The sequence below is a fragment of the Catharus ustulatus genome, chromosome 10 (genome assembly GCF_009819885.2).
Source record: "Catharus ustulatus isolate bCatUst1 chromosome 10, bCatUst1.pri.v2, whole genome shotgun sequence".
NCBI classification, from domain to species: domain Eukaryota; kingdom Metazoa; phylum Chordata; class Aves; order Passeriformes; family Turdidae; genus Catharus; species Catharus ustulatus.
Window position 1 is genome coordinate 17,549,966 of NC_046230.1, and position 26,747 is coordinate 17,576,712.

At 39.8% G+C, this 26,747-nt stretch overlaps 2 protein-coding genes across 2 annotated transcripts; both read right to left on the reverse strand.

Annotated features, from left to right (window-relative positions):
- Positions 1 to 861: 861 nt before the first annotated feature.
- LOC117000761 (cytochrome P450 2J4-like) lies at positions 862 to 13,056 on the reverse strand. Its single transcript, XM_033068754.1, has 9 exons — positions 12,825 to 13,056; positions 11,684 to 11,846; positions 10,603 to 10,752; positions 8,647 to 8,807; positions 6,064 to 6,243; positions 4,046 to 4,187; positions 2,125 to 2,312; positions 1,821 to 1,962; positions 862 to 1,173 (listed from the first exon to the last, which is right to left on the reverse strand). The coding sequence occupies exons 1-9, from the start codon at positions 12,993 to 12,995 to the stop codon at positions 995 to 997; spliced, it is 1,476 nt and encodes a 491-aa protein (XP_032924645.1). The 5' UTR covers positions 12,996 to 13,056; the 3' UTR covers positions 862 to 994.
- Positions 13,057 to 16,300: 3,244 nt separating this feature from the next.
- On the reverse strand, positions 16,301 to 25,021 carry LOC117000779 (cytochrome P450 2J6-like). Its single transcript, XM_033068793.1, has 9 exons — positions 24,848 to 25,021; positions 23,178 to 23,340; positions 22,672 to 22,821; positions 21,593 to 21,753; positions 19,195 to 19,371; positions 18,895 to 19,036; positions 17,373 to 17,560; positions 16,999 to 17,140; positions 16,301 to 16,510 (listed from the first exon to the last, which is right to left on the reverse strand). The coding sequence occupies exons 1-9, from the start codon at positions 25,016 to 25,018 to the stop codon at positions 16,332 to 16,334; spliced, it is 1,473 nt and encodes a 490-aa protein (XP_032924684.1). The 5' UTR covers positions 25,019 to 25,021; the 3' UTR covers positions 16,301 to 16,331.
- Positions 25,022 to 26,747: the final 1,726 nt, after the last annotated feature.

Consider the following 26,747-nt stretch of genomic DNA (forward strand, 5'->3'; position numbering starts at 1 on the left):
ACATAGGAACCAATTTTTTCCTTTCCACTAATTGTAATCTCTTTAGTTGCTTGTGATTAGTATTTGTGTACATGGCAAGCCTTTGAGACTTCAGGAAGCTGAGGTGTTAAAAAAGTATCTTTGGCATTTTCTGTGAACATTTTTCAATTTACCATCATCTCTAACCAAAGCAAGCTCCTCACCCAAACTGCCCCTTGGGAAGTCCTTGCAGTCCTGGTGTAGCAGCCTCCCAGTGCTGATCCCAGCAGGAGCCATGGGAGTAAACAGTTGCCCTGTTAGAAAAGACTTTCCAAAAATTGACTTGTCAGACTTTTAAAATGCCAAAAGTTTGTGTCCCAAAACAAATCTTCTCTCTGTGTCTTCACTCTTCATCAAGTTTCAGCCTGCACCTTTTCACTGCTGGACCCAGTTATTCTCTGCCAGGTTTAAAGCTTACAGATATTCTGCTGCATCAAATCTAGAAATTCTCAGTGAGCTGTAAGTCATCTATAAATAAAACCAGTTGTTAATCTTTCCTTCATATCTTTTATTCATCAACAAAAAGTTGACTGAAACATTGCTTTTGATGATAGTGACATCAAGAGGCAGAATTTTCCAGGTATGTTTTCGAACCAATTTGCTTTTGGAAACAGGATAATGAATGAATTCATTATCAGAGATAATGAATGAATTTTTGAAGCCTGGCAGTCAATTTTGTCATTTGCTCAGCAGTGTCACAGATATTTACCTGCCAGCCCAGGCATCAACTGCAAGATGTCTTTATGGCTGAGAATGATGAGTCTTATGGATAAAAGAATTTTTACCACAAAAAAAAAAAAGCCTTCATGAGCAGGTAACAGGGTCTAAATAAAATTACCTGCTGTAGACAAAAGGTGGTTTTTGAACCAGAAATTCAAATCCAATACAAAAAGCATTATACAGTCTCAAGAGATACATTCAGAAAAATAAGAAAGATGTTTCCTAGATGGTCTGTGACATGCAGCACATGTCCAGCCTAGCGTGGAATGGCACAAACCCTGTAGGGGTGGGGCTGCAGGGTGCCCCCCATGATGGGCTCAGTGTTGATCTTGGTCACTCCCTCGGGGAGCTGGAAGGTGAACGCCCGCAGCAGGCTGGCAAAGAAAATGAAGAGCTCGGTCCTGGCCAAGTGCTCCCCCAAACACACCCTGTGCCCTGCAGGGAGAAGAGGGAATGACAGTGAGTAAACAAACCTCACCCCACCAGCAAGTATTCATCCTCATGCAGTGCAAAGGTGTTTTTGTCGAGTCAGAATTTCTGTAGGACTTAATGCAAGCAATGACACAAAGCTTCATTCATTCCTTCAAAGAATTTTATCTGCAGTTATAGATTGCTGTGTAACCCTTCTTCTCCCTTCAATTACCTCAAAAGCTCATCTTCATTTGACTGACAACTTGAAAAGAATTCATTCCATCATGTAAATGAAGAATAAGAGCCTGCTTTTCCTGGGAGGTGTCATGTTCTGGTGTTGAATGCATAAAGAATCAAGAGGACTGCTTGAAATTGCTTTCCATACATATATCTGGTATGAAATGAGTGTCTAAAATCAATAGTCACAATCATTAGCAGAGAATTTCCTTCCAAAAATAGGGCAAGTTAGATATATATGTTCATCAGGACACCTCTGATTTTCTATGTAATTATTTGTTGAGTAGAACATATGTTACTGAAAATAATCATGTTGATTTAAGTACTGTCTTCCACAAAAAAAATTACAGTAGACAACCAATATGTTTTAAATAGACATCTTCATTCTACAGTCCCAATCCAAACTGTTGATGTTTGTGCTGTTGCTCACTTACCTATGGAGAATGGCAAAAAGGCTTCTTGTGCCACAAAGTTTCCATCCTTATCCAAGAAGTGACCAGGGTTGAACTGTCGAGGTGTTTCCCACTGCTCTGGGTCATACAAAGATGAAGCAATATTTGGAAGAACTATGGTGCCCTGAAAGGAGAAAAGCATTCATTCTGTTCCTTGTTCACATTCAGACTGTGACTCAAAGGCATCCAGCCCCCCTTCTATTGAGGAAAATTCCCTGGCTCTGACCGATTTTAATCCACACATTGCTCTACTGCTGGAAAAGCAACTGAGAAACTGTGTCTGTACCTTTCTGAGGGGAAAGCCAAGCAAGGTGGTGTTCCTCACACACACCCTGGGCATGCCAACTGAAATAATGTTGCTGAAACGTTGGATCTCGTGAACCACAGCGTTTGTGTAGGGCAGTTCTCTCCGGTCCTCGTAGCAGATCAACTTGGAGGGACCCAGAACAGCATCCAGCTCCTTCTGCACTTTCTCTGTGGAAAATATTCACTGTTTCAGGTGGAAAAACATTTTCAGTAATTTCATTTTCAAAGACATTTCCAACTTAGAACTATGAAAACAGCACCACCATTAATATAGAAAAGTAAATAACCTTTTATGAAGAAAATTAAAGTAGCAGGATGTTCCAGTAGCTTAAACATATGAGAATTCTGCTGCTAGGTCTGAAGTTATTTGATCATAGATTAAGTAAAAGACATTTGTTGCTCAAAAATTTAGAACTAAGTGTTGCCTTACTACCACAAATTCAAGAGATAAACAGATTTATCTTTGGGTTTTCTTTTCCTCAAGTGCCACAAACACCTGCAGCCAGTTTAGAATATTAGGCTCACAGCTCTCTGAAATTTATGCCAGGTAAGTCTGAGCCTTAAAAGTCTAATTCCTGTTAAAAGGACATGGTTCTTACACAGGGCATCTGTAAAGTGAAGCAATGCCAACTAGAACAAGGTCCAAATACCATTTTTAAAAATGGATCTACTACTTGGCATCTGCCTTTTAATCAACAACAGCATGTTTTAAATTTCTTATTGCGTGCTTCTCTTGGGGGCATTACCAAAAATAAAAACTTTGATTTATAAAGTTCAAGAGAGGCAGTACACAACTAATAAAAATATCTTATATTTTTAATAAATGATCCTGTCTTTTTCCAGGCCTTTTGATGCAACAGTAAGACATTCTGCATTGATCAGTCTGTGCCCATTTGCATGAAGCCTGCCCTATGACTGCCAGCAGTCCTTCATTAAATTGAAAACATATTTAGGCACCTTACAGAATTTAAAATATGTATTTAGAAATATTTTAAAGTAAACTTCCTTCTATGAAGAACTATCTTGCAGAAGCACTTGAGGATGCAGGTAGTTTGAAGTAATCAGTCACTGCATAATATAAACACACATTTCTATTCCCAATTCAGTGATGAGGCAAAAGGCCAAACTTCTCCTTGCAGTAGAGAGTGAAACGTTGTCACTGGATGTCAACACAGGAAAAGTATGCATGGGTTCAAAAAGAAGCCACCAATTAATTAAATGAGGACAGACATACTGGTGTCAGCTCCTTCTGAGAGCCCTGATGCAATGGATTACTCAAGAAGCCCAGGAAGGATCACTCTGCACATTCTCTGCTTTCCCAAATATGTGCAATATTTAGCTAAATAAAATTATACAGGTGAGTCAGTGCTTTCATAACCTTAGTTAGAGTGATAACAAAACATGTGATAACATGAGATTAAGCAGAATTTCTTGTCTGACAGCAACAAGTTGACCAAATTTTTCTCATCTTCATCTCTTTCATCCATCTAAAATCCTGTTCTACTCTGGGTAGTTGCACATATTTTTCTACCTAACTGTCAAATTTTGTTATCCAGCATAAGACATCCTTCTTCCTTTGGTTTTCATTCAGTGCTCAATGAAAGGGATTGGTGGATATTTAAAAACTAGACTTAAAACCAAACTTCTTAAATACACACAGATGTAACAGAGGAGTCATCTGTTTCCACTCCTGACTGGAATAATTTCTGGTACAATAAACTCAAATACATCACAGAGTTAATTTAATCCCTGGATCTACTGGTGCTGCCTAGGGCAGACCTACAAGTACAAAAATCTACATGTGCCACTAGGTATATATCAGTATCTAGGAATAATGTCTGATGCATGAAAATGTTACTAATTGTTTTTCTATTGCATGGGAGATGGGCTTATCTATTCACCTTGGATGTCTGGATTTGCCACCATGTAGAGCAGGCCCCAGTTCAAAGTAGTGCTTGATGTCTCTGATCCCCCCAAGAAAAGGTCATTTATAGAATAAACCATGTTGTCTTCATTGAATGTTGTTCTGGGTTCATCTTTGGACTGCAAGTGATAAGAAAAGTTAGAGGCTTATACATGAAAGTTACAAAAACCAGAATAGGAATAAATGTGATTTTGTCACTGTTTCCAAGCTGCAATGTCTTCTCCTTATAGGACAATACAGAAGGACTACTCAGGAATGTTAGACACCACAAATGGCTATCAACACAAAAATTACCATTTCACAAATGAAGGGGGAGGGGAGGAGAAAGGAGAAAAAAAAACATTATTGGCTTAATGTTCAAACAGTGGTTAATGTAGAATATTTCATAAGTAAATCTTCTTTTAAAGATGTGTACCAGTGTGTCATTCTTCCTGTCTCAGGTCACAGTCCCCCACTCAGTTGTTCTACCAAGCAGCACAGTGACCAGTGAACACTGGGCTGAGTAAAGTTTTTAACCTGTGCCATTCAGGTTTCTACTACACAAGGGCACAATGACTCATGTACAACTGCTCTGGGGTTTTACAGTTTTCAATTAAGAGTGTGAGTATGTGTATGTATACACTGAAATTATAAATAAACACAGTTATGGTTTGGGGGAATTCATTGTCTATATTTAGGGAGGTTTTGCTCATGGGTTTTGAACCTTTCTCTTGCCACTGGAGCAATTGAAAAAAAGGGAAGATGCTTCTTCCTTCTGTAATATCATCTAATCTTTTTTTTTATTGCCCTTGTTCATCTATTACAGACAGTTCAATTTTTTTAATAAACAAACTTGGATGATTTCTACCCAGCAGAGTCCCAGAAGAGCTCACTGAAACAATTTCTGGTATACTGATGTGCAAGTCTCATAAATCCTAGAATACCAATGAAAGGCATTAGAAATAGTCAAATGCTTTGGAAGGCCAGGTGTGTTACTGTGCTGGTATAAAAAAATAAATTAAAACAAGAGGATCCAAGGAGATAGAAGCCATTTAGGCTGACATCCACACCAGACATAAGAATATAGCAGCTGATGTGGGAATTGATCAATAAATAATTATCAGGGAGAGGCAGGTGAGTGCTGCAGCCCATCAGGTTGTGGCTGCCTCTGCTGCTGCTACCAGCACATGACAGTGGTGAAAGGGACATGGTGCCCCTGCAGGACAGCACTGCCACCAGGAGCAACAATCACTGCCCACTTCCCCAAGTTCTGTCTTCCTGTCACAAAGCAGAACAGGAAGAGGAAAATATCCTGCCAGAGTGGAGGAGGAGAGGAAAAGAAAAGTGATTTAAGTGGAGGTAGGAGTCACAGAGGGAAAGGGCAACTGACAGGGCAGGGATCAGGGCTGGGATCCAGGACCCAAGGGATTTGTACAACGTGATCCTGGTATGGTTTAGAAAAGGGAGAGATCTTGTGCACACCTCCTACAGCCCTTCACAGCCCTATGGATTCCCACCCACCTCTACCATGCCTGCCTGACCAAATACCCTGCTTGTCCCAGTTCCTTTGCTTGACACTTTGCTGACCTTGTCTGAAACACTGTTGACTTCTAAGCTATTAATCCAGCTGTCCTCTTGCAAATTCCCTTGGCAAACCTTTACCTGTGAAATATCGTAACCAGAGCATCCCATTCTATCTTCCAAAGGCCTTCCCAGTTCTCTTGTTGTTCACTTATTAATTCACAACTTTTTCCTGGAGACCTTCTATCATTTTACAATTTGTGCCGATGAAAAAAAAAAAAATACAGTGTATTAACCTGTCCTTTAATGAAAGGATTGCAGGGTGCTGTGGCATAGCAACGATCAGAAAGGATTTAGGAAGATCCTGGTTATTGGAGTCACATTACAATGTCTGGAAAGGCAAGAGATTGTGATGATTCAGTCTGGTTGTGATGATTCAATGGTCCATGTTGACCTTTTCCCCTATGACTGTATGATTGGGCAGAAATAACTTACTTTTTCAATGTGATCCAGGTAGAAGTCAATGAAATCCTGCAGCTCCTCCTCTGGTGCCCCACGCTCTGTGTGCATTCGGATCTCTCTCCGTGTGAAGTTGCTCAGGACATCATAACAAGCCAACGCCTTCTGATGAGGCCCAGGGAGCCGGCTCATCAGCCAGGGGAAGATTTCATAGAGCTGTGGGAGTGACACACAGGTCCTGCAAAGTCTCTACCACAAGAAAATGCACTAGGAAGGCCTGCTATAAAGAGAGGTGATATTCATGTTATCCTGGGATTAGGGTCTCCATCAAATCTCCTGACAAGGACTGCACTTGGGCTTTCAAGCTGTGAAAAGTAAACGGTATAATTTCTAGTTTTGATGGTAGGATTCAGAGTTCCACAGGCTTTCAGCTTAATCACAAGCCAAATTAGAATTAGTGTAACTAGAATGAACGGTATTCATCCATGCATTTTTTTGTCTCTTCAATTGCTATGAACCACATTTTTAAAAGTGAGCATTTTAAAAGTGAGCTCCTGCCCTCCAGTGGAGAATACCAGGATGGGAGAAGCAAAAGTTGGAAACCCCTCACCAGGATACTTGCCAAAGCAAGGACTGGCCCCTGGTGGCTGCTTTATAGGCTGGGTAGCTCCCAAAGTACTCTCTACCAATCAACCTCTCAAGGTTCCTCCATGAAATTTCAAATATCTGAAACCCAGAAAATCTAAGGAACTGCTACCTGGAAACTCTCCTCTAGAAAGAAACACAGTGTTAGCTGACACAACCAGATTATTTTTTACTTCTGTTTTACAATTTGAGAAAATCTGGCCTAAGAGATAGCTGATTTTGACCTATTCTGACAGCTAGAAAGTTAATTCTGATTCCCAGCCTACATTTATGCCTGGGTAATCTGTATGTTCTAGTATCTGCAAGATATAGCATTCTCTTAATAGTTCTTTTCCTGCTTTAAATATAATTCCAGTGTTCATTTAACAGCAGAATTTTTATCCTTTCTCAGCCTTCATTTTGCTAAGCTCTTCTTGTACTCTCTTAATCACACTACAGAAAGCACGTTATTTGGTGTTCACTGGAGTGTGGTTGAATTAGATAGACTATACTGTGTCTTCTTGGGAAATCAGTTCTAATTGTCACACATCCAACTATCAGTTAATGATTGCCTTATCACAGAAAAGAAATGTACTAGTCCAGTCCTTGGTAAATTCACTTAGAACTTCATATCCTTTTTGGTTAGTTCCATCTCTGGCATTTTTTTACTTGCAAAATGTGTTCAGAGCCTTAGACACAACTGTGGTCTGACTAATCACAAAATTGCCCAGATTACAGACATTCCTACTCCCAAATGTCTGCCCTCTCCAGCCACTATTACTCTCACTGTAAGTGGAATTTAGCTGTCCGTTCAAGACAGGAACTGCATCCATCCACCCTCCTGGGCACCTGTCAAAACTCCTTCTCTGTTTGTGGAGAGGCCCAATCCACAGTGTCCCCGGTTCAGTGCCTGACAGCATGAGATCCAGATAAGAAATGGGGATGTGGATGCAGCAATACCCACTTTTTTTGCATAGTACTGTGTACTCATTGCATCTGGGAGGTGGGGAGATGGGGGCCATCCCCCTGGAATGGTTTGAACCTCTGCTCCTATTTCCCCAACAGTATCTCTTTCACTGCACTCAATCAAATCAAAGCCAGGATAGGAAGCAGAGAAGAAAAGGAGGGATGTTCTCTCTGTCCTAATAACAGGAGTCACCTGCCACCACTACACTCAACTTACAGGAGTTAACTAAGCTAAGAAAAAGGGAACCTGACCATAACTCAGTTTGTTCCATGAGATGTGGGGAGACATCTGTATTCCAGGAATTGCTTATGTATTCTATATTTAAAAGTTATTCATAAGGTGTATGGGACAACTTCAGCAGTGGAACCAGAACTCCCAGGTAAATTTTTATTACTTCTGTGCAAAGCAGACCTCTAGTGTCAGATGGTTTGTTAACTCCCAGATTGTTTAATTGCCAACCTTGCAGTTATATTTGCTGTCTTAGCATTTCCTGCCTTCTGCTGCCTGTGCCTGGAGCTGCTCCTCACTCAGGGTGAAGGAGCAGAATTTCTCTGGGAAGTCTTCAAGTCTTACATAATCAATGGAGATAAGTAGCCACAGGCAAAACACTTTTGTATTTGACTCATTTTTCTCTCTGTTGACTGTACATAAAACAGTGTCTAAACTCAGCATGTGAGTCACCCTTTCAGACCTGACATTTAATATTTATGAATAATGATGTCCAACGCTGGAACCTGTGGTGTGCAGGGGTTGAGAAACCAAGTAACAAACATGACCCAGGAGCAGTCCATGAACCTGTGCCTTATTGCAAAGATTTAGGGGCAAACCACCACAATACCAAACAGGAGAATGAACAAAATGCCTGAGGCTGACATGTGGAGCTTCACCATCACACTTTGAGAGAGTTTACTGCCCAGTAAAACTGTGTGGGGCATCAGTCACCTGTTCTAATTTTGCCTGATAGCTCTTGATTCTGCATTTCTCACTCTCTATCTTACTCAGAAAAATACAACTGATCTTTCACTTACATGATGAATAAAGCTGCCCCCAAACTTGAAGAGATGTTCTGTAGCTTTAATCAGCTCATGAAAGGCCTCGTCCTCTCTGGAGAAACGATGTCCAAACACGACAGCACAAATTACATTTGAGACAGAATGGACGAGAGGAAAAGAAGGATCCACAGGTTTCCCTGCAGCCATAAAAGTAAATATCACTGTCAATGTCTCCTGCTTTAGTGAAATGTGAGAATCCTCTAAGATACCCACAGAACTTTAAAGAAGACATTGCATTTCACAGAGAAGCAGCATTATTTTTACAAAACTGTAGTATCAAACAGATTCCTCATGACCACTTTGCAATCCCAAAAGCCCAGGAATGTGTGTCACCCAAAAGAAATACCAGATGTGAAAATATTGCATCATATATAGAGTAAATTTAGAGGTAAAGGAAAAAAATTCTACGCAAATTTGCTTTCTGGCAAAATCAAAATATGCCTTAAGCATGGGAATGACTGAGAACACTCTGGACAAAGGGAACCTGAGGGCAGAAGAGCAAGAAGAGAGACAGCTTTAGTCAGCAAGGACACAGAGGCATGCAAGGCTACTGTGTTTTGTCTGACCTTGCTAGAGATGTACAACCTCCAACAAGATAAAATGTTGTAAACTCCTTTCAACCAACTGTGCCTACAGCATAACAACTAATTTTAAAGCAGTTATATGAAACCTAATCCCAAGAAAACTATTTTGTGACTATGGAATATATGATCTATTTGTGTGTGTATTGATTCACCTGCCCAACAGGCAGGGCAGGATTCTGATTAGCAACTTACTGTTTTGGGATTTTTTCCTTGCACACATGATCACATCTCAATCTCTCCTAGCTCCTAAACCATGGGATTGGGCTCTAATTATTTTAATTTATACAACACCAGCCAGAGCATGTCCTGATTTATTGTGCCTTTGCATAATAATCAGTATTGGGAAATCCAACTCACATGATCCTAACTGGGTTGGTCAGGGTAGAATCTTGTAATGAAGACAAAGTTTTAGTCAGTGCTTTATGGAATGTGTGCAAATGGCATTATAAGGCTTAATTCATCAGCACTGATTTTGTCTCTTTATGCACCAGTGCCACAAAAGAGACAAAAACGTGCCCTTGAGGCAAAGGTCAGCATCATCCTGGGCTGCATTAGGAAATGAATTGCTGGCAGGCCAAGGGAGGTGATCCTTCTCCTCTGATCAGCACTGGCAAGGCCCAGCTGAAGTGCTGGGTCCAGCTCTGGACTCCCCAGTATGAGAGACATCAGTGTATTAGAACAAGCTGAACTAAGGACCTCAAGAACAATCAAGGAATTAAAGTATCTGGCATAAGAAAGGCTGAGAGAGATGGACTATTTAGTCTGGAGAAGGGAAGACTTGGGAAGATACCTAAATATGTAAAAATATGTGGTGGAAGGGTATAAAGAACATAGAACAAGACTTTTCTCAGTGGTATCAAGTGGACAACAGGAAAAAATGTAAATGCATCAAATTCTGCATAAACACAAGAAATGTTTTTACTATAGTGCTCACTGAACAGCGGAACTGGCCACCCAGAGAGGTGGTGAAGTCTCCTTTGCTGCAGATATTTACAACTCAGCCCTAAGAAACCTGCTCAGATTGAGCCTTCTTTGAGTAGGGGTTAGGCTAGACCATCTTCAGAGATCCCTTTCCACTTAGAGTGTTCTCTAAAATAAATAAGCTGAAGTTTTTCCTCTCAATTTTAACAGTTTTGGAAATAATTTTGAGCAAGAATAATCTCCTTGAAAACACAAGAGGGACTAGAGGCTTTGCATTTTCAGTCCATTCCACATAGAGAGAGTAAGACCCTGCATATCCTCCTGTGGAACAAAAGCTGCCCTCAGTTTCAGCACAAGACAGAGAAGTTCTTACACTAAAGACATCAGACTAATGGCAAAAATGTATTGATATTTATTGCAGAAATACCTTTCATGCTTGCAAAGAAGTCTACCAGGTAGTGGGCTTCTTCCTGAACTCGGTGCTCCAGACCTCTCTTCCCCAGACCAAGGTTGCGCAAAGTCCTCAGAGCAAACCTCCTCTGCTGCTTCCAGGTGTGACCAGTTGCCAACATAATTCCTGCATCCATTAAAGGAAGAGCTCTTTATCGGGCTGATATTAATTAGACAAAGACAACATTAAAGGATTTACTGAGCCACAGAACATAATTAAAGTGTTGCATTGCCTGTGAACACAAAGGCACCGAGGAACAGCTGTGACCTGTAATCATGTTAGCAGGGCTGAAATGGGCAAGCTTAGCTGGGTAATGAGATGACTTGCAGGATTAACTTTGATCCCAGACAATCAGATACCTCAGGATATCTCAGCTACTTCTCTAGATGTTCTTTGCAGTGCTTGTGTCACACTCTGTGCTATGCCTGAAAATCAGGGTAATGATTCTTATGAAGGGAAAAGGGGAAAGAGTTCTGACTGTTCACAGTCAGGGAAAAAGTTCCTGTCTGCAGGGCAGGAAAGTTCAGCATTTAGGCTTTGTGAAAGGCTTTGGGAATTTCTAGTGTGTTTGGGGGTATGAAGCCTACAGCAATGTTGAAACAGAAGCACACTGAACTTCTAGGTGCAGTGTGCCAGCAGGAAAACATTCACAAAAGGAAGGGAGTGGGAAGAGGACCCCACTGTCAAAGTCACTCGTCCATGGAAAATGTCATAGTGGAAGGCAGCCTGTCCAGGACAAGGAATTGGGTTGTTCCCTGCTTTTCCTCCATTTCTCTGTGGCACAACTTGCCATTATCTCATCTCATCACCTCTGAATCTGCCCCAGTGGGTATTCCATAGAAGATATTATGAATCCTTTTCTTCTTGCTAGTATTTTCCTCCTGCTACTCTCCAAAAGCTATTTTGCTTCTCTGTTCCTTGCAGTTCACCTGGCAGTCATTCCTCACAGAGAAACCCTGCCTCTGTGCTACCTCTGAAGGCAGTCACAAGCTACAGGAGATATTGCAATTTGTCGAGATGACGCTTCTGTGCACTGTTTATGCCAGGAAATTCTCACCTTTTCCTTTGGCCATTGCTCTGAAGAAAGGTGACACCAACCTCCCAGAAACATCTTCAGGATGTGTGGTCATGCCATCCTTCACTGCTTGAAATCCATTCAGTATAACCACTGGGGCCCATCCAAACCATAAGGTGAATATGTTGCCATGGATTTTTGCCAGCTAGAGATGGGAGAGAAGCCAGGAAAGCACAAATGAAATCACACACACTGCAAACAGATGATGAACCTGTTTTTGCACTGATTACAGGACCAGCCCTAAGGTGGAGTGATGTTCTCCATCTTTCCCACCAGACTGCAATTATGACTGAGAAAGCATGAATATCTTTTCCATCATTCACTGTTGGAAACACCTGTGGTATTCCCACTTCTCAGAGCCACATGCTTACCTGAAGAAATATTATGTACCTTTTATTACTCTATAAAAGGCAAGGCTCAGTTCACAATCATTCATGGGATAAAGGGTATTTTCCATTCATTAATTTATTTCAAGAGGATTTCTATCATTTGCACAAGTAAAGTACCACAAAAGAACACAGAACTGTCAGAGGAGTAATTAGCCTAGAGACTGGACTTTCTTCTTTCTTCCCATCTGTTTTTGATCCTCTCGATACAAACAAGCTCATACACACAGAGTGCAGGGAATTATCTATTTACTGCTCGAGCTAGAGAGTGCCAGTGTTCAGAAAGCTACAGATCCTTGCTGCAAAACTAATTTTTTAGTAGTATTTTTTTCCCTAACTCCAAGTCTATTATATCATCCCTAAAGGCATTTAATCCTAAATTATATCAATTTTCACATGAATTTGTCAAATTTAGTGGCAAAGGGTTTTAGAAATATAACAAGTTTCACATAAATTTCAGTGAAACAGAAACAGCAGAATAATTTTCACACATTCAGAAATTCCAATACCAGGTTTCTTAGCTTGGCAAACTACTTTACACTGCAATATCTTTTTCTTATTTCGTGAACCAAACCAGCAGTTCTGATCCAAACCAAGTGTGATATCCCAGTGGCCAGTTAACAGTTACAGTACTGCCAATGTAGCTTTGGGAGAGGATGTTTTCACATAGCAAATAACATGAGAAAGGAGAAATCACAAAGACTTTTAGACAATTAAGAGTATCTGAAAAGAAGTACCTTCATGAGGAGATCACGATTAAACTGAAAGTTCAGCTGTATCAGCGTCCCAAAGACAGGGAGAGGGACTGGTCCAGGAGGAAACCGTCTCCGCACTCGCTGCAACTTTAAAAACTGCGTGATTAGAAGAAATACAGCCACTGCTACAAGAACTTGACTTATGGTCAACATTTTAGCTTCTGCCTTTACAAGCTTGCCTTTATTCAAAATTATCTGTTGAAGCTATTAAGGCTGGTTGCTAAACCAGTTTTTTCATAAGAGCTCAAATTCACATAATAAGTATTCTCCACCTCTCACCCTCCCTCTTTATTATCAGCCACTCCCTTTTTGTTCCACTTATTGCATTCTCATGGTTCAGCATATTAATAGATGTACACCCTTCTTCTTCTTCTTATCCAGATTAGACTTATTCAATATGGATCACAGGATTTGTAAAAATCTTTGTTAAAACACTAGGGCCAAGATTTTCCAGGCAATGGAGATACACGTAAATTCTCCATCTAATTTTGAATACTATGTGTTCCTACAAATACTCCAGGAATGCTTTTAGAAAAGCAATAGCCATACGTACAAATTAAGCAGGCAAATGTAAGTGGATATTAAATCTTGGAGTTTTAAAATTGGTTTGTATATATTCCATGTACATGTTATATCTAGTAATGGCAAGGCTGATAGAAGTTAAAAGCCCACATTTATCTTAAGATACATATACAACTATCTAATGCTTAATACAAAAAGCAAAATTTGTTACACTTTTGAATGTAATTGAAAACATAACTGGATTGATGTATATGACCTCACTTTTTTTCCATATCCTCTTAGCACTAGGTAAACTCATGGAGGATTTCGTCTGCTTCTGCATTCCCCCATTCAATCTGGACATAAGGTTGATACCCTATATGATTTGAGAAATCATCAGAAAATATGTGAGATAAATAATGCATATTCATAGAGAAAGTACATCTAGTATTAAATATATAGATACAAAAGAAAAAAATATTAAAACATGGGAAAAACCTAAAGGGAATCTTGAGCTACCTCCAGAATGAAGGGCCCTAGCAAGAACTAGTCGTGACAAGAGTGTGGATGCTTGGTAACTTGAAAACAGAGTCTGGAGCCAAGGCTCTTTGCCAAGCCTCAGCACCGGCAGGAACCACGAGCACAGCACCAGGGGAGCTCTTGTGCTGCAATCAGGCCATGGAAACCTCACCGGAGAGGTTCTGGGCACCACATAACCATGACCATGCAGTCCCTTGTTACAGATCCAGACTGAAACGCTTTCTTGTCAAAACTGCCGCATGCCTTGAGAGCAAAGCACTTGTAAAAGAAACGTGTTTTCACTCGTTTTCTGAGAAAACTGCCGCGACTTGTGCGCCAGCTCGCTTCTGCAAGCTGACTTTGGGACAGAAACTGTTTCCAGATTTTGTGGCTCTGGAACACAGAAGACCTTCATCCAGAAGGAACAGCCTAGAGTCTGCCAGGACATAGTTTACAAACCCCCAGGGCAATCAGCCTTCAACCACAGCTCTTCGTTACCGCTAATGCATCACTGATTAATGTGCATTAACCAAGGGATCTTTGTGGGTTTCCACAAAAGCTTTGTTTGTGTGCACTAAAAAGGTGATTTTTCAAGACAATAATTTCTAGTTTATCTCTCTTCTTCAACAGGGAAAGTAAAATTCTCTTTAAAAATAAATTTGTTAAGTTTTGCCTTTTCTGTCTGCAGTGTAATCTCACAAACTTTGCTTCAAATTCCCCAATTTGTTAGAACTTCTAATTTGGAATCAATATAATATACTCTCTTTTCTTTCACATATTAGAAGATTTTCCATCTAAATGATTTTTCAGCAGGAAAAGTAATTTTTGTCCAGTGGAAGTTCACCCCACAAGAGCTGCAGTCTCACACCTTTAACCAGTGTTCAGCTGGAGCCAGTCAGGAATACAGTTCCCACTCTGGAAAAGGAAGGTGACTGTGGGTGGTTTCAGATCTGAGGCATGGGATTTATCTTACTTTATTTGATGGAAAATGTATTTATGAAATAGACAAGGCTCCATTTTCTTAATGATTACTAAATGCAACTAGCAGCAGCATTTCTTCAGCACTATCTATCAGCTATTCCTTAGGAAAAGTGATTTTAACTTGCTAAAGGCAAGCAATGCTGCCTCCCCTCCCAGATCCACATGGAATAATTGTCCAAGCAGTGTGGAGCTACTGCCAGGGGGATGTTTGCAGGTCCAGTATGAGGGGACTTCATACCAATCACCTACCTGCCAGGACATGCTGGAAATGGGTAGAACCATCCCATAAAGGTAATCCTGCAGGGGAAGAAACTGCCACCAGGTTTCATCCTGTATGCACATCCCTGCTGTTAGACTGGAGTGCTTTAAAACACAAGGTGGGCAGAGGAACATGAAACAAATACAGCTGTGACAGTGATGTCAGTCCTGGAGATGGCACTGCCAGCCAATCAGAGTATAAAAATAATCCTTCCTGTGTTGGCATGCAGTATCCAGTTTTACCTCATACAAGAAGACTGTATCCCAATGCCATGAAAGAAAATCCTTTGTTAACTTCCAGGAAGCAAACCACCAAAAAAACATCCACTTTTCCCAAGTTCTTAGGCACCTGTCTAATAAAGACCTTCCAGAATTCTTCACTAGCGCAAAATCTGCTCTTGGTCATGGTGTGCTATGTGAAGTCATCTAACTATGATAAAAAATCCATTTTTTAAAATGAAAGAATAAATGAGGCTGAATAAATTTTTGGAGGATCTGGAACAATCATCACAAGTAGGCTACCTGGCATGAAAAAGTTCTCACAGCACTGGCAACCAGTGGGCTCATAAAAGAGGATAAATTATCAACACTCTCTGCCTGCTCACTATTGTCATTTGTCTTCCAGTCCTTGCTCATTGCTTGCAATATGAAAAGCTCTCCACCACTGCCTGATGAAGCCACTCTTCTGTTTTCATCAGAAGGGTTGAAATGCTACCTGGTTTAGTGGGTGAAACCCTGAACTGTTTTGCTCAACAACAAACCATATCAGTCTAAGGGAAAGTTAGATGATATTATCTGCCTCTAGAAAGCTTCCTCCAAGAGCTTCTTTTACCTCCTGCACCCACTGATATCCCAAGACAGACTGGAAGACCTCTGGGCCTATCTCCACAAATGCAACTGTGGCTTATCAGACAGAATCTTTATTCATGAGACTTCCAATTTATAGAGCACACTTCAAGATTGTTCACTGTAAAACTTCTTTCCAGTTCATAATAAATAAGTCCCAATTCTAATTCTTCCCTTAATGTCTTTATTTTTCACACATCAGGAGAAATTTACCAAGAACAAAATAAGAACCTTTTCTAATTATAATGCTCAGGATCTATCAAGAATCTTTCAGGGCAGCAATTAACCAAACGAAAAGGAAAGCAAAAATCTGAGGACATCCAAAAAGGAATTCACATACAGAAGCACTTTTACAGAGAGACTCTTCCCTGAATCTGCCATTTCCTATCGAGGAATGGCACAGAGCTGGTAGGGAGGTGGCTTCATGGTGCTCCCAAAAACAAACTTGGTGTTGACTTCCTTCACTCCTTCTGGCAGAGTGAATGTGAATGCTTGTAGCAAGGTGGAAAAGACAACAAAGAGCTCCATCCTTGCCAGCAGCTCCCCCATGCACACACGGTGCCCTGTCAAGAAACAGAAAAGGCAATTCAGCCAAAGGATTTCTATCACACTTCCCTTTCTAAACTGCCTGGGATTTTCTTTGCTTGTTTTCTGCAGGTTTTATCCTTTTCTATTAACTTTGTCATTTAATGATTCATAACTGAAAGGCTGCTTGGATTTCCACAAAAAGTTTCTACCTACATTTGCAGCAGGCAGTAAGACATAGAAATTGTCACCAGGGTGGCACAGTTTACATTTAGTCTTCCCAGCACCATGCATTTTCCTGCTACTGCTTTGATAGCTAGATCTGTCTTCCAAGAAATACTTTTCTACCTGTCTGTTTCTTCTCTTCCAATCTTTTCCACTTACAACTGGACTTCTGTCTTCTTGGAGATCTTTAAAAGAGTTTGTATATGCCCATTTGTAGGTGCCTTCCCAGTTATTTTGGAGAATGAATGGATCTCAAGTTGTTACCAGAAGGTGTAAATAAATCCCTGCTCAGTGCACTTACCTATACCAAATGGTAAGAATGCTTCTCTGTTTACAAAGTTTCCATCTTCATCCAGAAAGTGGCCTGGGTTGAACTGATCAGGTGTCTCCCATTTTTCAGGATCAGCCAAAACAGAGTCAATATTTGCTAAAACTATGGTGTTCTGAAAAAAAAAGGAGCAGTGGCTTCAACAAAAACTATGACTGTAGAATCTACTAATAGATTCTACAAAGCCTTGTGAAAGAGAGACAGGCAAGAGACAGAGACACTCAAACCTTAGAGGCACTGCTAGAACAAGAGTTCATGTCCTCAATCAGGAAAGATTTCAAAAGTCTTTCTAAAATCATCTAATGGATCAAAGATCAAATTCATTCAAACATGCAGCACATTTGTACCTTTGGAATATGATATCCCATCAGATCTGTGTCCTTCATACTCGCTCTGGGCAGTGCAATTAAGATGATGTTACTGTAGCGCTGGATCTCATGAATTACAGCATTTGTGTAGGGCAACTTTTTCCTGTCCTCATAGCAAAATACGTGGGAACAACCCACAACAGCATCCAGCTCCTTCTGGACTTTCTCTAAGGAAGAATATTCAGCTTTAAATATAGAACAAAGGATCTATAAACTCTGTAGTAATAATTTTTCCTGTTGCTTTTGACAGTCAGAATGGCACCCAACCAGATGAAAATGATACTTTATAAAAATAATGCCTTCAAATTCCCACACAAACCTGTAAAAAATTGACATTGAGGTTGCTGATAGGTTGCATACATACCTTTAAAATAATGATAGCAGATGAGGTCATTCTGTATTAATGTGTGGGTTCCTGCTACATTTACTGCTCTAAGGTAATTTATACAAAGACTTTTATGAATATATTTTCTACAAGCAGGGAGTCAACTGGAAAAAATTATTAATTCTGTGTTAGGGGAATAGTTTAGTAATTGATCAAGGATTGTTCTTCATTAAGAAGCACATAGATTTTGCTTGTCATCTGGAGATATCCTAACTGCTATTCTGTAATTACTTGCCTTGGGAAGCACTTACACAAATTAATTTTTCCCAAAGATTTATTATTTTTACTTACAATCTGAGCTGAAATTATAATTTCTGATCTTTTAAAATTAATACTACGGACTCTATCATTGCAATTAGAATTACCCCCACAAAACTTAAGAATGTATAAATGTATCTGAGAAGGTGAAAAATCATGTGAAAATTCAGTATGTGCAACCCAGTCTCAAGTTTTAAGTCTTTTGAAGGTAACAAAAATGGGAGATCATTTCTCCTTAACACTTCCACATTTTCTACTTGCCAGGCCCCTGCTGTGTCTGGTACTCAGCTTAAACTCTCAAATATGAGGCCTTAAAGGTGAGTTTTACACCTTCTAATCTTTTCTATCCCATACACTCTGGCTCTTTTTTTCAGTCATTTTACTCTGCCAACCTGTATCTTTCTTCTGCGAATATCATTATTGAAAGCGCTCATTTTCAAACTCCTCACCCCAATATTAGCAACCTCACACTGTATTTATTTCTGCTGTGAAAGGCCAAGAGCAAATGAAAGAGTAGGAGTCAGGGATTTAAAAGCATGACCCAAAGACTCCTTAGTGGAAGTCTAAGCATTACTGTCCATGAAGGGGCAATGGTGCAATTTATCTCATCTATGACTAAATTCCTCCAGCTGATTAAATTAATCACACACCATTCTGTTTAGATATGCTAAAAGAAAAACAAACCAAAATTTGAATCATTTGCCTGTATGTTAGAAAGGATACAGCAAGAAACAGATGAATGCAGTTCACCTGATTCATACTTTAATAATTAGTTCCTCAACTTCTCTTTGAACAGACACAGCCACTGTTTGGACTTGTATCATTGCTGGAGTTGCAGACCTCTTTGGATGTGCTTACCTTGAATTTCAGGATAAATCACCATATAGAGCAATGCCCACATTAAAGTGGTGGCTGTAGTTTCTGTGCCTGCTATGAAGAGGTCAACAAGAGTCTGCATCAAGTTTACTTCATCATAAGTAGCATGAGCATCTCCTTTAGTCTGCAGATATGAATTGAAAAGAAAGTTATGGTGCACAAAAGAAGTAAACCACCTGGAGAAATACACTTCTAAATTTATATTAGACATCATTCTAATCATAGAAACACCTAAAATCCCTTTTTGTTAGTGAAGTGTGAGAGAAGTTCAGAGGTACTCACTTTATCTATCTCATCCAAATAGTAATCAATAAAATATCGATTTTCATCATGTTTTCTTTTTCTTTTGTGACTTTCAAATTCCTTTGCTATCAGAGCCTTCACAAAATCTGCAGAGGACTTAACCTTTTTAAATGATGGCAAAAAAAGACCAGCAAGCCAGGGAGACAATTCATATACCTGTAAAAGAGATATTTTAGATACGTGATATTACATATAAATATGTGGCATTTAGCAAAATAAGCTTAATTCCTAATACAGGCTTCTGGGTAGTGGAAAAAGCAAGTGAAAGACTGATGACTGAATCAGCATTAGATTGAAGGGATAGTGCCTATCCCATGACTCATCAAAGATTAAAGCATTTTTAAATTCTATTTTTTCCTGGAGAAAAATAAAAAATTCTCTCAGTTTTATACTATAAAGTTATATATATACTTAGAGACTATATAAATATAAATGTGATGTAAAAAGAATAAATGAAACTCCTCTCTACCCCAATTCTTTGCTAGGGTGAACTTTGCTCAGCTGAACTAAAAACCTCCCAAGAATCTAGTCTCCCTTTATCCAACACACATATAATTTCTGTTTCATCACTAAAAAAGACCAATCCAGGTTGACTTCCTTGATACATCTGTAAAGTGAAAATAGAACTATCCAAACCCAGGTTTATTTTCTTACAGTAGGATAGTGAATACATGGGGATTTTACTAACATTTGCCTTCTCATAGAGAAAAAACAAATAGATCACATCTGTGTGATGTGCAAAACAGCTCAATGACACAGAAATACTGGACTGGATTTCCTCCTGTTTATTCATTGTTCTAAACATATTCACCTTCTTGTCCTTATACTCCTTATACTCTTATAAAGCCACATAGCAGAAAAGTAAAACACTTCTTACATCCATTCCATTCTTCTACTTAATTTCACTTTCTTTTTCTGCCTTTTACAGACTGCATCCTGTCCTTCAAGTTACAGAACTAGTGCAGCTTAAATTATCCATTAGGTCATAACTTCTGGGCTCACCTTTTTATGTGGCAGCTGCATTACAAAGATTTATCTCCCCACAAGCCTATTCTGATTCCCAGCTCTATTTCTTCTTTGTCCTACTGCATAATTTTCCTTAGCACTGCCTGTCCAATTACCAGGAACACAGGTAGGTACAGCCAGTCATTAAGGGATGGTACATTCCTGTGAAAGCACTGTGGAGAGTGGGACACAATGAAATGTTGGACGTTTTTGTTGGCTCAGGACACACTATTAAGGTGTTTTTAAAACAACTTATAGAAATACTTTCTAAGAGCAGTTTGGAAATAGCTGAGCCTGTGTCTACCCTGATTAGAAGGATAGCTTAGGAATCATTTCACCAGCATCTTCTGAGATGTTACTAACAAGTAATTTTATTTTAGCTTATCTACCAAAAGTATCAAATTACTCCTCAAATCCTCTAGGATCTAGCTTACAGCAGTTCCCAGTTAGTCAGAGATGGTGGAAATCATACAAGACACAGAACTGGATGAGTTCCAACAAATTCTGCAGAAGCAGCTGCCTCGTGTATGGGTAAATTCACTTTTTGACCCTACACAGTACTGTGGTTCCCTTTCATAAATGATTCCCAATAAAACTGCCCCAGACTGAGGCCATCTGTTCTGCTGCTTTGGCAGCTGCAGTCACAGATGCACATACAGAGGCAAAAGAGAATTTTTCTCTCCAGTGGATCAGATGTGAGGTTAGGAGTTGGTGCCTTGAATGGAGACAGATATGATCCAGCAGCTAAAAGGGGGTGAATTCCAGTGTGTAACTGTATCCCTGTAAGGATGTGCAGATGTGGTACAGGTGCTGCTGCCAAAAACTGTAGGGAAAAGCTGCCATTAAGCAATTTTATGCCATGTTACCTTTGCACAAAACAGTTGCTCTACTCCAGTTTCTATGAGATTGGCTGGCAGTAGTGAAGGAAGCAGTAAAAACCCATTTACTCTTGACATTTGTTGACAGCCATGTCATGTGATAGAGTGAAGAAAGACAATTTGCCAGACAGAAATTAAGATAAGCCTATTTCAGAGCTTATCAGATAATTTAATCCATATTTTACGACTGATTTCAGATATAGTTTCAAACACTGGAGTTGTACAGGTAGCACTTTTGCAAGAAAGTCCTTTGTACATCTCTCAGTCGTGTAACAAACTTTTGAATTTTCATTCCTGTCCCCATACACAGGAAATTTTTGTGCTATGATGAAGAGAAACAAGTTTTGAACCAGGTATCTGAAAGCACTGTTCTGATGTGCTCTCCAGAAATTCCAGGTGCTCTAGTGTTTATTTTTGTTACAAAAGTAACAAGCATGTTGCTTTTTCCACTATCTATAGAGAACAAGCAAACAAACAAAATTGATTTTCCTCACAAAAAAGGAGATGCTGTTCAAAAATGCTGCTATGGTGTCAGAGGATTCAATCAGGCGGTGAAAATTCTCATCATCTCTGGAGAAACGATGTCCAAAAATCATAGAAAAAATCACATTTGAGACCGTATGAACAACAGGTAGAGCAGGATCCAGAGGTTTTCCTGTAAACACAAGGGACTGCATTCACCATTAACACTTACTGTTCCTGCTCCTCCCACTGACAGGAGAGCTGATAAAATTTCATAAACATTAATTAGATCACTGGATGGCCAAGTGTAATTCATTAGTAAAAGACCTGAGTAAAAAAAGTAACTTCTGACATCTGAAAAAACACTGCTCGTTTAAAAAAAGGGAAAACTGCTGGTGGGAATGGAATTAGTAGTATTAGTTATAAAAACACTCACATTTCATCAAACAGATCTGTATCAGCAGACCTGACATTTGGCAGTAGCCAGGGTGCAAACCCAGCTGAGACATTACACACACAGATGAGTTCAGAAGATAACCACCTATTCTTTGCTCATATCATTTTCCATTAGAATATTTCAACCTACCCATGGATTCACCCCATTTTTCAGCAGCACAACCTAAACAAACTCTCTCTCCTACTGAGGAGTTCACCAAAAGCTATGTGAGCTTTATCTACTGCACTTGACAGAGCAGAGCACAGGTCCATGCATTCTTGGTCAAAGCTTTGCGTATTTTATGCTTTTTCTTTTCTACACAGAAATAAGAGGCATTGTGACACTGATTTTGTTACTGTTTGTTGTTACCATAAGTAACATAGAATTTACTCAGATGTAATAATACTGATAGGGACCAGTATATATATACTGGTATATTATATAACTTGACATACATATATATATATATATATAAAACAAGACAGGAATTTCTAATTCTGTGATCTTGCTGTGGGGTTTCACACTTCCACCAGGTAGCACATACAGACTTTTGAGACTCAGCTCTGCACATACAGTTTGAATCCATTTTTGTCATCAAATAGTTTCAAAAGCCACCAGTGCCCCATTCTAAAGCAGTGTCCCTCTGCCCAGACCGCCCTGTCCACCCTCACGTACCATTTGTTTCCTGTAAATATTCCACCAAGTCAGCAGCCACCTCTTGCAGTAGATAATCCTGGTCTTTTTTCCCTACTCCCATTTTCCTCATTGTTGCAATTCCAAAACGCCTCTGCTGCTTCCAGAGATGACCATTAGAGAACATAACACCTAGGATCATAATGAACTAATGCTGTCAATACCTTATAAATTAATGGATTGGTACAGTTGATACATGCAAGAAGCTTCTCTTCAAATTTTTTCAATTTTTTTTTTTTTTACAGCATTCTGGAAACATTCCTCTTTTCTTTCTTTTTGTATTTTAGCCATTTATCTTCTATATAGAAGCTCTTACGTGAACTCTATGCTGTCATTATTGTTCTGATGGCATACAGAACTGGTTTTTAAAAATTGTGAAAATAAAAACTTTTTTCCTGATGTAAATTAAGGACTTTGAGGCTCTAAAACAATATTCAAAACTAGGGATATTCAAACAAATTAAAAGAATTTCTGAGAGCAATAATTACCATTTCCATGTGTCAGAAGGTGAAAGATTTTGCTTGTGGGCCTTCCAGCAACATCTTCAGCATGGGCAGTCAGACCTTCCTTCACTGCATGAAACCCTTGCAGGACAACTGCAGGAGTGTTTGAAAACCATAAGGTGAAGATATTACCATGAATTTTGGCCATCTGTAGTACAAAGCAGATTCAGAATAACAGGAGTGAGAACCAGTGGTTATAAATCAAACAAGATGAACCAGATCTTCTCCCTGGGCAGATGCCCTAAGGGTGACTGACTTTGAGAACAGAGCATCAGTTATGTTCTTACATACAGTATAGTTTGAATTCAGTTTCTAATGTTTCTAAAATGTGAGCCAACATTGCCAAAGTCAGTGATGTTGTTTATTATATCTTACGATTCAAACGCATTGCAGATGAACTCTTCCATCCTCACCACTGGCTACAAGACAGCAGTAGCTCAAGAATTTGATGTGAACCATCCACAGATTCCCTCTTGTATGTCAAGTGTAGCAGAGTAATGCAGGAATCAGCCTTTCCTTCTAGCTCAGCTGTGACAGCCTTGTCTCCAGCTGCCATGCAAGCAGGCATCACAGACAGTGGGCAGCACAGCCCTACCCCTGGTGCTGAATCAGGAACCAGAAAAGTAGTAAAATAGGCTGGAAAGAGTGGTGTGTTGCCAAGACATCCCAGGAAAAGCAGGACAAGAGGATGACAAAATTTTGCTACCTAAGAGCAAACAGTGAGCAAAAATATAAGTGCTTGTGCTTGCTCATTTGTGTTTAATTTCATTTTTGTAAAGACCAGTTCATGGCTTTTGAAACCTTGGGAAGACCAGTACTATTCTTCATGTTTGGGATGTCAGAAATAGAATAAAACACAGCACACAGGCACTAGCTACTATTTTATCTTTTGGAATAATACCCCTTTGACTTGAAATATACAGTTCAGGAGGACAGAACTGGCAGGAAAAACCAGGGAAAGGGAAGGCTGAGAACAAAGAGGGAGAATAAGGTGCTATGACTTACATGTCTAAATGTTAAATATTTAATATAGATGTATAAGAACTACAAAACAACAGGATACACACTTTAGAAGTGCTGCACACTACAACTGGACTTAGAAAAAGGTTTGAGCATACTATGAGTTATTTTAGTCATTTAAAAGCTCAGTCTTGCTAAGCAGACTGAAATTTGTTGTGAAAATCTGACCAAATAGTATGGCACAAAAAAATTTGATTCTAAGACCATTTTAAAAATCCACTGAATGAGTATAGAAAAAAAGCATCTTTTCTATACTGGAAACACACATGTCCTCAGTAGCTATTTCATAGGATACTTAGAAAATGCCAGTGCAACAACAGTCAAAACACAGACATTCAAAAGACTGCATAGAATTAGCAAGTCTACTTTTAAATACATCTCTTTCCTGTGTGTAAGACAGGACTATTATCATCATTATGTTTTTGTTCATATGCACATAAGGTATTAAATATTTATTTCATAGTAAGTGCAAATTTTCACAGAAAGAAACAGATATTTTAATTATGTCCACCTATTTCCACATTTATGCAATTCAGAACAAATCCCTCCCAAGCATTCAAAATAAGACTAGGTTAAACACATTTACTTTTCAATCAGCTTGTGAGTCCATTAATATCTTACCAGAAAATACATACTTTTTTAAGATGCTCATGATGAACTTTGAAGTTCATCTGCAGCAGATTTCCAAAGAAGGGATATGGAGTTGGTCCAGGAGGAAATCGTCTTCGCATCCATTGAAATTTCAGAAACTCTATCAAGAGCAGAGACACCACAAAAAATACCAGCACCTCACTCACTGTTAACATTTTACTTCTGATTTACACAGAAGGATTGTCTCTCTGTGACTGCTTTGTAGAGGAGAGATCCAGTTTATCTTGCTTTTAGGGTACCTCCCTGAGAAGAGAAAAAACACTTGATGCTCCTGTGATTCGTTGTCTTTCCCTCCATATCACTTCTGCTTCCTCATCCCAGAGAATTAAGTTATCTTATTTTTAAGCATATCTAACATCACTCAATTATATTGCAGCTACACATCTGTCAATCATTAACTCTTAATTATACACCTCCTTGTGCCATGACTCCTACTGTGACAAAAAATCCCTGCCCACGGTCCTGGTTTCATAAAAAACCTCTTGCAAGAATGAGAAGTAATAAACTTTCCTCAGGGTTGGCTGCACACCCAAGGACAGTGGGGTTACTGAAAAGTTCATGCTCATCAGTAGCCATCATATGCACCAACCATGTGCTACTTAACCCACCCCAAACTGTTGATTCTAATGTTCTCTGCTATTCCTTTAATATTTTTTCTCACAGTTGATATTGAAAGGTATTTGGGGGATGGCTCCACCTTTTAATTTTTTGCCTAGGGCACACAGACCATAAAAGACTCAATTGATCATTGGGTAACCAGAGTTTGATGGCAACAATGATGTAACACCCAAGTGTCCTCCCACTCCCTGATCAGGGCAGTCTCCTTGACCTAGCAGAAAGGAAAATTTCTTCACCCCTGCACCTGGCTCTGGCTAATCCCCCTGGATTGCCTGCAGCAGGAACAAAGACAACACACAGCTGCCTCTGAGAACTTTCACAAGTGCTCTCATGCAACAGCAACTCCAGCTCTGCAAAGGGTGGCATTTAATCACGATCAACACGGATTTGGCACTTGCAAAGGAACAGCATTAGCTTAGACTTGGCTCATCTGACTTAAACAGCAGCATGTGGCACTCTGGGAAGTCACCTAGATAGCCTTGCTGCTCATGTATTAAATTTACAGAACTGGCATGGCTAGAAATAAAAGTTGTGAGATGTGAAGGACATTGGTTTACTCCAGAAACGGGGAAAGAACATTTACCCATCTTACTGGTCCCTGATCAAACTGAGAGCTGGGGCAGCCTGGAAAACTGAATCATCCATTTTGGAGAGCACATTGGGGACTTCTAGTTCCTTCACTGGTGTTGCATTTTCTTCATCTCAAACTGCTCCCAACTCTGAGTTTAGTATTTTTCAAAGTGCTCCTGGGAGGAGCCCCAAGGTTTTCCTGCCCTGCCCACACTTGCAGGGCACAGTCCTGGGTGGCTGCTCTGCACCTCCCCTGGCCCTCCGGGCTCACTCTGACTTTTCTACACAGATTAGCCACATTCTGGTGATTGCACTTCTCAGCCTAGACATGAACTGCCTGCCTGTAGGAAGGCAGCTGCCAAACAGCTTTGCCAAGTCTTTGGGAGAGATGTCAAAGGGTATACAAATTGCTTTTCTCCTCATACAAGATGGTGCTGGAGGATTGGGAAGAGAGAAACCTGATAAGGTTTTGTAAGCTGTATTTGCCAGCTTCCATGAGGAGAATTGAATGCCTGAGGAAGCAGAGGTTAGAGCTGGCTGATAGCTCAGAAGAGCAGAAAGGTATCCCTCTAAACAGTGAATCCTCCTCCTTTCACTCTTGCTAGGAGAGCTGCTTCTGTTCTCCCCCTTCCTTTCAGTCCATGACACAATGGATAAACAGAGCAATGCTGACTAGTCCTTGAAGCATGCTTGCAA

What these genes read in the sequence shown, in the direction of transcription:
- LOC117000761 (XM_033068754.1), bottom strand. Translation starts at nt 12,995, where the DNA reads ATGTTGACCATAAGTCAAGTTCTTGTAGCAGTGGCTGTATTTCTTCTA. An exon ending in AGCAATGGCCAAAGGAAAAG is followed by an intron (nt 10,753 to 11,683) that starts GTGAGAATTTCC and finishes TAATGGATGCAG; the next exon opens with GAATTATGTTGGCAACTGGT. An exon ending in CTTTTTGCCATTCTCCATAG is followed by an intron (nt 1,174 to 1,820) that starts GTAAGTGAGCAA and finishes TTCTCCCTGCAG; the next exon opens with GGCACAGGGTGTGTTTGGGG.
- LOC117000779 (XM_033068793.1), bottom strand. Translation starts at nt 25,018, where the DNA reads ATGTTAACAGTGAGTGAGGTGCTGGTATTTTTTGTGGTGTCTCTGCTC. An exon ending in ATATTTACAGGAAACAAATG is followed by an intron (nt 21,754 to 22,671) that starts GTACGTGAGGGT and finishes TTGTGTTTACAG; the next exon opens with GAAAACCTCTGGATCCTGCT. An exon ending in TGAACAGCATCTCCTTTTTT is followed by an intron (nt 19,372 to 21,592) that starts GTGAGGAAAATC and finishes TCTCTTTTACAG; the next exon opens with GTATATGAATTGTCTCCCTG.